Source organism: Macrobrachium nipponense, chromosome 24 (assembly GCF_015104395.2).
Source record: "Macrobrachium nipponense isolate FS-2020 chromosome 24, ASM1510439v2, whole genome shotgun sequence".
NCBI classification, from domain to species: domain Eukaryota; kingdom Metazoa; phylum Arthropoda; class Malacostraca; order Decapoda; family Palaemonidae; genus Macrobrachium; species Macrobrachium nipponense.
The window spans coordinates 74,707,565-74,723,890 of record NC_061091.1 but is presented as its reverse complement, the minus strand read 5'-3'; the positions used below and the strand labels follow the sequence as shown (position 1 = coordinate 74,723,890).

At 40.1% G+C, this 16,326-nt stretch overlaps 1 protein-coding gene across 2 annotated transcripts in view; it reads right to left on the bottom strand.

Moving 5' to 3' along the window:
- Window positions 1-7,765: 7,765 nt before the first annotated feature.
- LOC135205797 (uncharacterized) overlaps window positions 7,766-16,326 on the bottom strand; it is a gene marked incomplete at its 3' end in the record, with an annotated part of 48,202 nt that continues 39,641 nt past the window's right edge. For both annotated transcript variants that reach the window (XM_064236951.1, XM_064236952.1), the window contains 5 exon segments: window positions 7,766-7,879; window positions 7,982-8,188; window positions 8,425-8,595; window positions 9,278-9,394; window positions 10,751-10,935. In XM_064236951.1, the coding sequence (XP_064093021.1) occupies window positions 7,766-7,879; window positions 7,982-8,188; window positions 8,425-8,595; window positions 9,278-9,394; window positions 10,751-10,935 (794 nt within the window).

Here is a 16,326-nt window from a genome sequence, read left to right as displayed (position 1 = left end):
AAACCAGAGAGAGAGAGAGACCTTACCTTACAGACCTTACACATCTTGTTCGGGTTGCCCCAGGTCCTCAGTGTGAGGCACCTCTAATGTCTACCGAGAGTTGCTAGTACATCTTCCGGTATATTTTGCATCTTCCAATCTTGGATGGTCTGGGATGCAGTTTAGATATTTGTCGAGCTTATTCTTAAACACATCTACGCTCACTCCTGATATATTCCTCAGATGAGCTGGCAACGCATTGAATAGAACGCTGCATTATCGATGCTGGTGCGTAGTGGATTAATGTCCTGTGTGCTTTCCTTATTTTTCCTGGTATAGTTTTGGGCACTATTAATCTACCTCTGCTTGCTCTTTCTGATATTTTTAGTTCCATGATCTTCTTCTTCCCAGCTTTTTCCCATTTTTATATGGGGTCGCCGTTTCGGATGAGCCGTTTCCATCTATTTCTATCTTGCACTTCTGCCTCATCAATTCCCTTCTCATGTAAATCTCCTCTCACACAGTCCTTCCATCTCTTTCTTGGTCTCCCTCTCTTTCTTCTTCCTTGCACCTCCACTCCATAGTATGTCTCCCAGCGTGGTCCTCATCTCTCCTCAACAGGTGTCCATACCATCTCAGCTCCCCTCCTGGCACTTTCTTTGATACTTCCACCACCTTAGTTGACCCCCTTATGTAAGTCATTTCTGATCCTATCCACTCTTGTTACCCCAGACATCCACCTAAGCATTCTCATTTCTGCCACATCCATCTTCTTCTGCTCTGCTTTTCTCATGCTTGCTGTTTCCGTACCATACAGCATTGCTGTTCTTACCACCGTCTTGTGAAATTTTCCTTTTAACCTAAGCGGCACTCTTTTGTCACAAAGAACTCCCGAGGCCGCTCTCCAGTTGTTCCAGCCTGCCTGTACCCGATGTTTTACTTCTTCTTCCATACTTCCTCCAGCGTTAACAAAAGATCCCAAATACTTAAAACTTATCAAAACTCTCCTTATTTGCTCTCCACCAAGCTGAATACTTTCTCTATCATCCCCCTCCCTCAGTGGTGGTACACACATATTCGTCTTGTTGGATCTACTTATCTCATTACCTCTGTCCTCCAGTACTTGTCTCCATCTTTCCAATTTCACTTCCAGATCTTCCCTGCTCTCTGCACACAGAACAATATCATCCGCATACAATATGTTCCATGGTACTGTCTCCCTTACTTCCTCTATTATAACATCCATCACTATGTTAAAGATAAATGGGCTCAGAGCCGACCCCTGGTGTAATCCTACTCTCACCTCAAAACCTTCTGTCTCCCCAACACTGCTCCTCACTCTGGTAAATACATTCCGGTACATCTCTTGTATCAATCGCACATACTTCTCTGGCACCATCTTCTCCCTCAGGCTCCTCCATACCTCTTGTCTCGGGACTCTGTCATAAGCCTTTTCAAGGTCAATGAATACCATATGTAGGTCCCTTTGTCTTTCCCCGAATTTCTCCATTATTTGCCTCAGACAAAATATACCATCTGTTGTTTTCCCCCTTCTTCATAAATCCCAAATCTGCTCTTTACCTATTTGTACTTCTTCTCTCAGTCTAGCATCTATCATCCTTTCCAGTATCTTCAAAGTGTGGGACATCAATTTAATGCCCCTATAATTACCACACTCTTGGACATCGCCTTTCCCTTTAAAAATTGGGATCAATATACTCCCACGCCACTCATTTGGTATCTTTTCCTGTTCAAGGATCTTTATCATAAGATCGTACAGTATATCCACTCCTTCATCTCCTAATGCTTTCCATGCCTCCACCGGGATCATGTCTGGTCCGGTTGCCTTCCCATTCTTCATCTTCTTCAGTGCATTTAGTACCTCTTGCCTAGAAAAAACCTCATTACCATGCCAATGTTTCACTTGCCCATCCTCTCTTATTAGTCTATTATTTTCTTCATTTAACAACTGTTCGAAATATTCTTTCCATCTCTTCACAATGTCTTCCTCCTTTCTAAGCAACTACACCCTCTTGATTCTTTATTTGTTTGATGTGTGTTATATCTTTGGTGCTCTTATTTCTAGCCTTTGATAGCTTCATCATCTTCTTTAATCCTTCCTTTGTCCCCAGCTCATTATACACATCATCATACGACTTTGCTTTAGCTTGGGCTACCACCTTTTTCACCACCTTGTTTTTCTCTCTGTACCTATTTCTGTCTTCCACTGACTGTGACTCTTCCCATCTTTTCTTTGCCTCCTTCTTATCTTTTACTACTTTCTCAATGTCTTCATCCCACCACCAACTATCCTTTTCTTCCCATATGATACCCAGATGTCTCTCCTAGCAGCTCCTTTCCATGCCTTCTTATTACTGCTGCATTTCGTGCCCACCATTCTTGAACATCTTCAATCCCTATATCAATATCCTCCAAAACCCTCCTCTTAAAACTCTCTCTTCTTATCCCCTTCCTTCTGTAATTCGTACCATTTAATTTTCCTTATCCCTTTAGCTTTGGTTTTTTTCTTTCCCTTTTCAACTTCAAGTCCATACATAGCAGCCTGTGTTGGGGGGCTACATGGTCGCCTGGAATAACTTTGCAGTTTCTTGACCTCCACCAGATTTAATTTCCTTTTATACAGGAAACATAGTCTATCTGGGAGAATCTTCCCCCACTCCTATATGTTATTAGGTGTTCCCTTTTCTTCTCAAAAAATGTGTTTACTATTGCCATGTCGAATGACACAGCAAAGTCCACTACACTCTCTCCTTCTGGGTTTCTCTCCCCAATTCCATGGCCCCCATGCACCCGCCCAATCGCCTCATTTTCACTTCCGACATGGCCATTCAAATCTGCCCCAACTATCACCCTCCTCATGCTCTTCCAGTTCTTGCATTATTCCATCATGTCTCTCCAGAAATTTCCCTTCTCTTCCTTCTGTGCAACCAACTTGTGGTGCATATGCGCTTATAATATTCAGAATCTCTCCTCCATAACATATCTTCAATCTGATGATACGGTCATTCTTTCTATGCACTTCTATTACCGAGTTCTTTAGTTCACTAGACAGTACTATGCCAACTCCATTTCTACCTTGTTTATTTGCTCCACTATAAAGGTAGAAATGGAGTTGGCATAGTACTGTCTAGTGAACTAAAGATATTTTCTGCTATTCCTTCTATCTGTTTCCATGCCTGAATTATCATGTAGCGTTCTCTTCTCCTTTCTAGACTATATAATTTTAAGAATTGTTGTAGTCTTTCCCAGTAGTCTAGGTCCTTAACTTCTTCTATTCTAGCTGTAAAGGACCTTTGTACACTCTCTATTTGTGCAATATCCTTTTGATAGTGTGGGTACCATATCATATTGCAATATTCAAGTGGACTACGAACATATGTTTTATAAAGCATAATCATGTGTTCAGCTTTTCTTGTTTTGAAGTGCCGTAACAACATTCCCATTTTTGCTTTACATTTTGCCAACAGAGTTGCTATTTGATCATTGCATAACATGTTCCTATTCATCATCACACCAAGGTCTTTAACTGCTTCCTTATTTGTGATGGTCTCATTATTAGGTCCCTTATATGCATATAGCTTTCTTTCTCTGTCTCCATAATTTATTGATTCAAATTTATCAGAGTTAAATACCATCCTATTTAACCTCTGCCACAATCATATACTTTGTTAAGGTCTCTTTGTAGAGCGTTCCTATCTTCATCACAAGTAATTTCTCTACTTATTCTTGTGTCATCTGCGAAACTACTCACTACCGAATCCTTCACATTATTGTCTATGTCTTCAATCATAATAACAAACAGTATTGCAGCTAACACCGTACCTTGCGGCACACCGGATATTACCTTGACTTCATCCGATTTCTCGTCGTTTGCAATAACTATCTGTTTTTCTGTTGTGTAAAAATTCTTTTAACCATCTTCCTACTTTATCCACGATATTGTGTTTTCTAATTTTCTTCGCTAATATTATGGTCTACTTTATCAAAAGCTTTTGCAAAGTCTAAATAAACCACATCTGTTTCATTTCCGCTTTTCATATTTTTGAATATGTTCTCACGGTGGACTAACAGTTGGGTTTGTGTACTTTTTCCGGGTACGAAACCATGTTGTCCTTTATTAAACAAATTATTTTTTATTAAATATTTCATAATATTTTTCTTCATTACCCTTTCATACTTTCATAATATGTGATGTTAGACTCACAGGCCTATAATTACTTGCCTCTAGTCTTGATCCACTTTTGAAAGTAGGGGTAAATATATGCTAATTTATGCTCATCATAAAATCTTGCCTGTATCTACACTTTGTCTTAATAATATTGCAAGTGGCTTTGCGATAGAATGAACTACTTTCTTTAACAAAATAGCAGGAATTCCATCAGGCCCTGCAGCAGCTCCATTTTTAATTTCATTAATTGCCTGCACAATATCAGCTTCATTAATATCTATGTCAGCTAAATATTCACTATTTTCATCCCTTACTTCTATATCATTATCTTCATTATCTATTCTAGGGGTGAATTCTCTCTTATATCGTTCTGCCAGTATGTTGCAAATTTCCTTTTTTTCATTCGTTAATCTCCCTTCAATTCTCAGAGGGCCTATTTCTATTCTTCTTTTATTCATCTTCTTCGCATATGAGTATAATAGCTTGGGGTTTTGCTTGATATTTAATAGGGTTTTTTCTTCCAAGTCCCGTTTTTTCATTTTCTTTTGATTGTATAATCTTGTTTTGTTCTGCATTTTTCTATCTTACTTTTTAGTTCTATAACTTTCCATGCATTTTTTTCTTTTGCAAGACCTTTTTTTCCACTTTCTGATTTTCTGAAACAAGATCCTTCTGTCTCTTGGTATGCATGAATGATGTTTACTTTTCTTCTTCGGTATATATTTTTCCACTATTTTCTCCAATATTTTATATAATATCTCCGTATTTACCCTTATGTCATCACTTACGAAAATGTTATCCCAATCTTTGGTTAATTCTTCATTAATTTCTGACCATTTTATATTTTTACTGTAGAAGTTGTATTTTCCATATCCTTCCCATTTTTTCATTTCTTGCTTATCTCTATTTTCACTTGCTTTGGAATGAACTGTTAATTCTATGACATTATGGTCTGAAATATTCGTATTATAAACTATTATTTCTTTAACATAATTCATCTCGTTCACAAATACTAGGTCTAAAGTATTTTCCTTTCTTGTTGGCAGGTGATTTATTTGTTGAATGTTGTATTCTAGTAGCATATCTAATAGCTTTTTCAAATTGCCTCTTATCTTCTGCACTACTATTACTCTCTTTTTTATATGTATAAGTACAACCACAATCTCCTATTCGTTCTTTCCATTCTACGAAGGAAAGTTGAAGTCACCAGATAGGAGAATAGTCCAGTCCTTGTGATTTCTACATATATCATCCAATTTTTCAATTATTAAGTCAAACTCTTTAGTATTAGGAGGTCTATATATTACTATGTTCATCAATTTTTCAGATTCAAATTCTACCGCTATTAGTTCACATTCTGAGTTACTATATTTCTCATATATTTTTCCTTGTTTTTTGTCTTTCCCATATATTGCGGTTCCCCCTTGATTCCTATTTTTTCTATCTGATCTATAAGTTTGGAACCCTTTTATTTGATCATCATTCCCAGTCTCTTGGGAATACCAGGTTTCACTTATATTCATTATATCTATTTTCTTTTCATTTTGGGTTAGTTCTTCTAAGTACTCTATTTTTCTTTTTGAGTATCGTAACTAAACCCTGCGCATTCATCACTATGATGGTTTGCGTGTTTTCTCCTTCATTTAATACTGGTAGTAATAAGGATTTTCCCATGTCTCTTCCTGTTCTGGTATGTTGTTCTTTTTTTCATTTCCAGAAATTCTGACATTAAAAAATCCAACTTTTCCATAATATTTGATCTTCCTTCATCATAATTATTCATTTTGTGTCTGAATCTGCAATTTTCTCCGTTTCTGCAATATCCTCTTGCATAATAAATACAGTTATTATCTCTTGAGTAGAATTTCGGAGCTGATGTTTTGAAAATTTTTTTTTGCTGACACCCTCTGGCATATGCTCATTGTTGGGGTTTGCTTTTTGCTCTTTTACCTGATATTCTTGATTTCTCTCTTATTTGTTTCTTTCTTATTTTGGATTTTATTACTTGGTTGGTTATTTATTTGATTATGATTCATGGCTACAAGGGTGCATATATTTGCATTTTTTGTCGAACTTACATCCTTTTCTTTCTTTTAGCGTTTTTACATATTTTTTGATGCAGATCTCTGCAATCATCCCCATATCCATCTAAGTATGCACATTTACCATATATTTCATAGTTTTTTTTGACATATCTTAGGATGTTTGTAGTAACATCTTTCTCCAAATCTGCAATTCCCTCTTTTCAAAAGGTTGCAGATTTTGTCTTTCTTGTCTATTTTTTCCTCTTTCCCGTCATTGTATAGATCTGGGTAGAGCCTCTTCGGGATTTGCTTTTCTGTTGTCATAAATCGTAATTTAATTTCTTCGTAGGTATGCGCTTTATTTGCCTCATATGTAGTATCAATGAGTATCTCTGCATCCATACTTTTATCTTGTTCTTTGTTTTCCTTATTTTTTTCTGTCATTTCATTTTTGTTTACTTCTCTTCCGTTTTCCTCTTCTTCTTTTCTTCTTCTTCTTCCTCTTCCTCTTCTTCTTCATCCTCAACTATTTGTACATTCAATCTTGATTTAATAACATTGTCTATCCATGATAGACATGTTGAACAAAAAATTCTTGTATCTTTTCTCAAATCTTGTATTACCTCAGCACACTGTGGATGGGTCGGAATGTTGCATGCAGCACATTTTCTGATTAGGTTTTGTGGATTGACTATGCTATACCAAACCTTACACAGTTTGCATGCTTTTGGCATTCTTTTCCTAATGCATCAATTAGGATATTCACAAGATTCACCTTATTCATTTTCTTTGTCGGAATATGTTGGTTTATGTATATTTTCTTTATGAGTCTCTTGACCACTTGGATTTTATTTGGAACTTCTTCAATTATTTTCAAGATGTTTTCATTAGATTTGTTCCAGTTTGAAGGATTATATCCTTCTAATATATCTATGAATGCTTTTGTATCTTTTTGGTTAGGACTGTTGCTGATTTCATAGATGAGAAATGCCAGTTCCCTTCCTGCTACCTCATCGTATTGCGAATCTGCTAGACACGCCAAATTACGCCACCTCTTCCCGCAGTTGGAACTTACTGCCATCTTGTTCTGATTTATAGTATTACCACTTGAATAAATAAACTAACTTTAGAAGACGCTTTATCCTACTATTTTCACACATAATCTTATCACCGATAGTTCACGAACACTTCTAGATATTTCTCAAATTCTAGTCGTATGTTAAACTTGTGATATCTGTTGATTAATCTGACTTAACGCGGGTACGACTCACCAAGCAAGATGGCTACTTACGAGAGAGAGAGAGAGAGAGAGAGAGAGAGAGAGAGAGAGAGAGAGAGAGAGAGAGAGAGAGAGAGCATGCTGATCTAGGATAACTCAAAACAAAACCTTCACTGGAACCAAATCACCTATCATTCTTATAATGAAACTAATGAATTCAGATCATCCTGAATTCCTATACTCCTTCAACTTCCTTAAAATGGATAACTTAAGTGGAAAAGACTGTCCATAACCTCTATGAAAATCTGCTATTGATCTGGAACAGATGTCAGAATACCTTAAATTACTACTTACCAGACTGAGGTTGTTCTCGAACTGGTAGCTCTTTCAACTTGCAATTGAAGAGCCTACTGGTTTTGTGTACTTCACTGACACTGATCACTTCCGAGATTGCCACTTTATTGATACCTGAAAGTATACATTTAATGATGAAACTATTCATCTCCAATTGCCCTTTACTCGAATTGTTCATTAATCCACTCTTCTTATTTTTTAAGAAAATACACTAACCTGGTGTACCCAACAATCTTTCTAATGCTTGATGAGATACTGAAGAAAATTCCTTCAACACAGAGGATGCATCATCAAGAATTATAGCTCTTATATTGCTGATTGTTCCCAATGCTTTTCCTGAATGCTGTTTTCGTGAGGTTTTGCTTTTTTCTTCTGCAAGAAGTTTTGAGAGTGAAGCCGGTGTCCCAATCAAAACTGAAGAATCTGCCGAATAAAGCTTTATATTAATTCAACAGAATAATTTAGAACATGTATCTAATGACAGACTCCATATAGTCTGCCATGAGACAAATTATCCTTATAACTAACTTAAAAGAGGCCAAGTCAAGGCAAGAGAAACCTAACATTCCCAATAACTATAGAGCATTAAATAGGATTATCTAAGTTTGAGAGACAAAGAAGGGACAGACATCAATTAAGATAAAAAAACACTTCAATACCTCGAGTTGCTGTCCCTAAAGTAACAGCTGTAACCTCCATGTTACAAGTTAGAGCAAGTTCCTTTACAGCCTGTGCATACAATTTCACCATATCTGCTGATGGAGTGATCACCAAAATACGGACGCAAGGGACTGAACGTTGAGTACTGTGACCAACCTCATTCCGCGAGCCTGTAAACATATGAAGTTCCATTCAATACTGGAATGGAAAGAAATATAAAATATAGGCAAAAGGCCAAGCACTGGGATCTATGATGCCATCCAGTGCTGAAAGGGAAACAGAGAGTCAAGGAGCTTTGAAAGGTGTAACAGTAAGAAAACCTCGCAATTGCACAAAGAAACAATTGTTACGTGAGGTAGAAACTAAGATGGAAGAAAGATCATATGAATGGAGGTACAGTAAAAATAATGAGAGAGGTTGCTGCTGGGGGCCAAATGGAAGCTGCAAAGAACCTTAAATAATGCCTACAGTGCACTGCATGAGGTGCACTGAAGATGATGGGTTATATATGTACCATTAAACTAGAAGACACTAAAATTCATTTCCCATCAAACACTGTAAACAAAGGAAGTGAAACCTAGCAATGAATGTCCAGGAAGACAGCAATGACAAAAGTCTCAAGGCTTTCAATGAAAATCTCTGGTAAATGACAGGAAAAGTAATGTTTGGCTTCGTTACAATAACTGCCTTCAGGTTTTTACACTTTATGCCTGATCTGTTATAAGCTTTCCTATTGGTCTTCGTCCATATCAACTAGTTTTTTCTATTTGAGTTAAAAAGTGTATAAAAAATTTATTCTCTACAGCATCAGTGTCCAAACTTGAAAAATATAGAAAATAGAGTACACTCCACCTGATAACTGAAGTCTAAAATGGTTCAAGATGGCCCCAGATAGGAAAAGAAGGGTGTTGTGCAGTCCTTCTACATAAAGGTCTTCCCAATCAGGATGAAAAAATAAATCTGGGCAATCTGAAAAATAAAATTTTGTTGAGAGAATTTCCAATTATACAAATTTTGAACAAAATTTTTAAAAATTTTACTGGTTTTCTAACTGCCATGTACATCTTTCATATAATGACAGAATGATAAAGTATATCCATTGAGACTCGCACTACTTCTAGTTCGGAAACAAATTTTCTCTTAATCTTTTTCAAGGATAAAATGAACTGTTTGACTGGTATTATTACAATTTCAAAATTACGAACTATATACTTCAAAGATGTAGGTCTCAATTTAAAGTCTTTCAACAACAATTGATAGAAGGTGGAAAGAAAGATGGAAGCAAGAGTATGAATGGAGATACAGTAAAAGGAATGAAAGGCATTACAGCTAGGGGCTGAACGGACACTGCAAAGAACCTCCAGTAATGCCTACAGTGTATAAATGGATAAGACCATAAAATATAACTCAAATAATATTATGCAATGAATATACTTTCCAAGGTAAACTTGGTTACACATTTTAATGTTCCTGGCAAAAACCCTTCAGAGTACATTGTAGATAGTACTCAAGGCAGCCTCCAGCTGCGATCTACTGCCTTCTGCTATTTTTCATCCATTAACCTTGTCTCATTCAACCAATTGCAAGAATTCTGTGACCAGCCACTGTTCCACCAGTTCTAGTCTTACTCAATGCTTTAGCTTGCACACAGATTAAGATGAGATTTTCATGCCACACTCCTATTTTATTTGTGTACCTATAACAAAATAATATTCTCATATATGACAGCACGAGACGTGTTATCACCTTATGGACGTCACATTTTGTCGATAGGCTTTAGGATGCATTTGACTGATTAGAAAATCAAGTTCAAGAGATCGCTAAATCGCAAGACTTGACTCGCGCAGCTGGAGCAAAAGAACTTTTTTTAAAGAAGCTGTGAAAATTGGCGAGACCAGAGAACCTTTAGTACAGCTCAAATTACGCCACTCAGAGCACCAAAAACTGCACTAAAAACTACAAAAATACCGTTATTTTTTAAGAATGTTGCAATTTACACAGAATACTATAATTTTCCAAGGACTGTTGTAACAAAGCATTTAAATTGGTCTTTCCAAATACCTCAACATTAATTTCAAGTTTATATACCTAAAAACGATAATCCTCAACACTTTTATCATAGCTCAATTGTACAGCAACACCAAAAACTTTGGTTTGAAAGGGCTTTAGTTGAATTAATCCAGATATCTAGGCAAATACTGCAATTAATGGTGAAATATCCCTCCCTCGCTCAATCATAGGTCAGATTTCCTTTCCCACTACAGCAAAGGGTAGTAAGAAATGCCCGATTTAGCAATGATCCTCTTTTCAAAAATAGGTACCTACCTGGATGAGCAAATGGGCAAACTTTATCACCCATAGGGCAAGCACGAAGAGTGGACCATCCAACGCAAATATGACTGCGAAATTTTGTTTTGTGAAATAGTATTTCAACTGTTGAATGAGCATCCTCACATTTGTCATGCCTTTTACATTCCTTGGAGTTTCGGACCGTATTACACATTGTAGAACTGAAAAACACAAAATACTATAGTAAAAGCTACCAGTCAGAGCAGAAGCTTCATTTAACTTCAAAACCACCAATACAAGGACATATGTCATATATGTCCTGTCCCAATGCTTACACCTTGATTCTGCATAAATATAAGTAAAGGGGGCAGCAGCGACAGATGCTGATCAAGAGCTGGACAATGCCAAGTCTAAACACTGAATTTACTGCCCACTGACTATCAATGTCACAAAAAATGACGCTTTTATACTAAAACTAGATTTTATGTAATACTTACCAAGTAATTGCTTAGCTAATGATTATGCTCACACGGCATCCTAAATTCAAAATTCATGGTAACGCGGCGGTTACCAAGAAGGGGGGGGAGGGGGTGACAGGCCTCTGTCCAGTGGAAAGGGAGCTTGGAAGTGACAGTAGCTGTATGGCGTTTTTCTTAGTTAACCCTTTAACGCCGATTGGATGTAATTAAACGTCCGATATAAAAGTTATCTGTTGTTGGGTGCCGATTGGACGTATGGTACGTCGATATAAAAAAAGTTTTTTAAACATTCGCGGAAAAATAGTTATAGGCCTAATAGGAGAAAACTTTTGAATCACGCGCCTTGGGGGATGCTGGGAGCTCACGGATCAAGATTTCTTTCTTATCGCACTAAAAAGTATCAGCGACACATCTCAGAAATTATTTAGTCACTGACATAATTTTTGGATCATTTTAAATTAGTCGTTACATGGAGTATTATGTATGAAAATGTGTGCAATTTCATGTAGAATACAACAAAAAACAACTCATGGTTGTAACTTTTATCAGTTCTGAAATATTTTCATTAATGATAAGTGCCAAAATTTCAACCTTCAGTCAACTTTGACTATACTGAAATGGTCGAAAAATGCAATTGTAAGCTAAAACTCTTATATTCTAGTAATATTCAATCATTTACCTTCATTTTGCAATAAATTGGAAGTCTCTAGCACAATATTTCGATTTATGGTGAATTTATGAAAAAACTTTTTCCTTACGTCCGCGCGGTAACTCTTCCAAAAAAATCATAAATTTTTTTGTCTGATTGTCGTAATGTTTGCGCCATTTCGAATTAGCCGTTACATTAAGTTTTATATATGGAAATGTGCGCAATTTCCTGTATAATGCAACTAAAAACATCCCATGGTTGTAGCTTTTATCAGTTTTGAAATATTTTCATATAAATAACTATAAGTGCCAAAATCACACATTATGTCAAAACTTTGAACTAGAAATGGTAAAAAAACGCAATTGTAAGCTAAAACTCTTATATTCTAGTAATATTCAATCATTTACCTTTTCTGGGCTCAGCTCGTGTCGCTGCGCGAAATATCCTTTAATCTATTATTTCTAGGGTAAATGTACTAACACATACCAGAGAATAAATAAATAAAGAAAAAGGTCAGTATAACCGACTCGCTCACCCTCCCAGAGAGTGTCGGTATGAACACTATGGCGAGTGAGACCACTACCACGAGCCAAATGCCAATAGAATCCTCCCACTACAAAATCCCCCAAGAGGGGAGCCGACCCAAAGAGTGGGCAGCACCTACTACTACTACTCCATCCCATGCTGCCGACTGCTGCGCCTCTGGTGGTCATCCTTTTCAGTTAGCGCACACGATACACACATGCCATTTTCTTCTCTGTGTTTTTGTGCCCTTTCGTTTGGATTTTATTACAATGGAGCGTGCAGCCATCGCAGCAGCTAAGTTAAGTACTCAGTGTTTATTGCTATTTGGTTTTTTCCGGCCCTGAGCACGTATTTGCCGTTTTTTGGTTATAAATACGATCTCTAGGTCGGAAGCATGGCGGAAGCATGGTTCTGCCTCGTGATGGTCCGTTCTGGGTCTCCCATACCCAGAGCATCCCCTGTCTTTGTGCGCTCTATTTTATTATCCGCTTTGTTTAGAGTTAGGTCTACACGGTTTTGTCATGCATGCATGTCTTTTACCTTATGTAGGCTTTTCCATCCAGACCCTAGCCACGGCTCTTAGTATCGGCATCGGCTAGCTTTGAGTGGTAGACTTGCCTTCGGGTTAGTCGTACACTCCTGGATTTTTTCTCCCACTATTTGTTTTCTTTCTTTCATTTTATTATTCATTTTATTATCTATGTGATTTTCTTAGGTTAGTTAGGCGTCTGGCTCGCTTAGCCTAGGTCACGGCCTATTGTGCCTTTATGTTACCGCTGGTCAGCTCGGTTGCTTCCCGATAGCATCTCGCTGATCAGTTGGTTTTGTTTTAGGCTTAGTTGTTGTTCTTATCGCCCCGTGGTCCCACTAGAATTGTGGAAATCACGAAGGCAGCCCAGACCACGCTGTCCAGTCACCTTTCCCCCCTCCCGCTCTTCCATAGAGTCGGGGGGGGGGGGGGTGGCTAGGCCTGCCCATGCTCGCTCCGCATACCCGAGCCTGCCTCCTCCCTCTCCCCCAGGCGGAGGGGGTAGAGGGACGGGACAGACCCAGACTGGACTCGACCTCTCCGGCTCTCGGTCCGGTCGGATGGTAAGGTGAGGGGGGACTGGCCTTTCCCCCTCTCCATTACTACTTCGTCGCTCCGTTACTAGCCCGAGTCTGTATGCCCCCGCTCTTTCCCACCTTACTAGGGCTCCTTTACCACCGGAGGCCTGGCATCTAGCGGAAACATGCTAAGTCTACCCCACGGGGTGGACCGGAACATACAGTCGGTCTCGCTAACCTCTCCGTTTCACTGAGTTATCACTCCGCCACGCACCTGGACTTAGTCCGGTACGTTCGAGCTTTTAGGTTTAAGATGTTAAGTTTACTTTAAGTACCTTAAACCATTCCCCCTCCCTTCTTTTCACCGGATACCTCCGGGGTTATAGCCTATTCAGGCTAGTAAGGGAGGGGCTATGCCCGAATTTTTTCCGAGCTCCGGCATGCAACGGAGTTCTGTCCTTTAGCCTGTAAGTGATATTCTTTAAGATACTCATGTGTCTTTCCACTTACAGACCACCAACTGTGAGCATCCGGGATGCGCCGCCACACTTCAGGACCCGTGTGGACATGAAGTTTGCCGGTCCCATGCTCCATGCGCGACTCCGCACGGGGACATCCAGGTCTGGTACCATGAGACGTGTACCATATGTTACGATCTGGTGAGCCAGCTTTTAGACGGGGTAAGTATTTCATCTCCGGTAGCTGGTCCGCATCTGTTTTAGTGCTTAAGTTTGCATCAATTATTCTAACTTAAGGAAATTCAAAGGGCCTTATAGCCCTATAAGCTTAAGTTATCTTTAGTTTTAAGTTATTCTTAAATCTAATTGATACCCTCTCTTCCAGGCGCCGGCAGTGAGGGATACCGCACTGGCAACCCTGCGGGCCTGGGTCGGCGGCGGTTTCGGGAAGAACGCCGCCAAGGGTATGCCCTACATCCTGGAGAAAAGGTTGGCGGTACTAATCTTCCCCGGAGGCAAGGCGACAGGATACGTCGACCCAGCAGAGGCTGCCCCGACTATCGCCTTCATCCAGCAACAGCTGGCTGCCTCATTGACTGACCAAGGCCAGGATATCTCCTCGGAAGTCGCGACGTTGGATATTAATGTAGAACCTATGGTAGGTGTAGACGACCTGTTGGTCGAGGTAGGTAAGGTGGACACCCAAGGGATACCCTTGGGCGTAACTGTTTCTTCTACTCCTGCAACCTCTCCATCCTTCCAAGGCTTTACGGGTGATGAATTGTATACTCCTCCTGACGCTTCGGTTAGACCCAAGGTCAAGGGTCAAGCAGTGAAATCCTTGACAAAGACGTCGTCGTCGTCTAAGAAGACGACTTCGGCCTCATCCTCCTCTCGTAAGTCTCCGGCTAGGAATCCCGGAGCAGACAGATCTAAAGCTTCTGGGTCCGGCTCTAAGTCCTCGAGGAGTAAATCCTCCAGAGAGAGATCTCACACTCCGGCTGAGTCGTCAGTTCCGCTACCCTTGGTCCCAATTCAGAGCTACCCCTCCACCTCCGCAGCAGCTCCGGCTTTGGACTCCAATGCTGGCCTGTTACAACAGGTGGGCGACCTGGTTGGGTCTCTAAAGAGTAGCATGGAACAAATGATCTCTCGTTGTCGGATAGGATTACTTCTCAAGACTCCATTATAGCCGGACTGAGCCAAGCTCCTCTAGCCTCTCCTCCACCTTCCAATGCAGGTGGAGCCAGCTTCCCCCGCCCGTATGACTCGCTACCTCCGTTCTCGATGAACAACCCGTGGAGAGTAGCGTCATACGCCCCCTTCCAGGACGGACTCATTTCTATACCGGAATTTGGAACTCGAAGGATAGAGGACTTCGAGTTCTACCCGGAAGACCTTCAGCCTCCGTTCATCGGCTACGCAAGGCTCACCGCCTCAGCCATGATTCGAGATGATAGGGTACCAAAGGAGACGGTCCTCTATTCACGTGACCAGGCTCAGAGAGAATGGCTCAGGTGTTTAGAGGACATGGATTGTTCTAATACGAAAATCCAACCCTTCAAGAGTCCCTTTACGATCTTCACGATGGATGAGAGTACCCCGCTCCCTTTTCTGACTAAGATCGCGACATCTACCATTCCAGCGGCCCAGAAGGGGGACCCCATGCCTCAACTGAAGGAAGCAGATCCTACATCTCCGTTACTTCCTTCAGCCGGAGAATTATGGGAAGACTTACCGAACACCTTCTCAGCTGGCAAACTCAAACCGGACTGTGCTATGGAGCAGTTTGATGAAAAGCTACCCAGGCTTCCAGATAGCCTTATTCAGGCTGAATTTGACGCTAAATCGCGATTAGCCAGATCGATTAATTCTATGGCTATGTCCGAGGTGGCCACCATAGCCTATGGTTCAGAGCCGCTTTTCAAACTTATGACCAAATCCCTGACTCAAACGGTACAGTCAGATATGTTTGAGTTTGCCACTGCTAGAACGAATTGTAGGAAGCATGTCCTACAAGAAGCAACCATTCGGCACGAGCCGAATAGGTTACTCTCGTCAAGCATCTGGGGAGCAGATCTCTTCCCAGAAGCGATGGTGAAGGAAGTCCAGTCAGAGGCTACAAGGTTGAACCAGAGCCTAAGGACCGTTGGGGCCTTACGGCTAGGAGGAGGCAAGATCTCGCAGCTAGAGGTAAAGGGCAAAGAAACCCAGGCGTTTCCAGCCCTACCAGAAAAAGCAGCCACGCTTTCTCAGCAAGTTCCGGCGGTTCCTTAGTGCAAACAGCCCAACCCTCCACTTCAAAGGCTCAATCACAGCCAATTTACGTGATCTCCCCTCAGCCTCAGCCCTCCACCTCTTATGCCATCTCTCCAGCTTACAATCAAACCTTCGAGAGTCAATCTTCACAGAAGTATGACCGCTCGGTAAGGGAGGCAGAGGTAAACGTTCCTT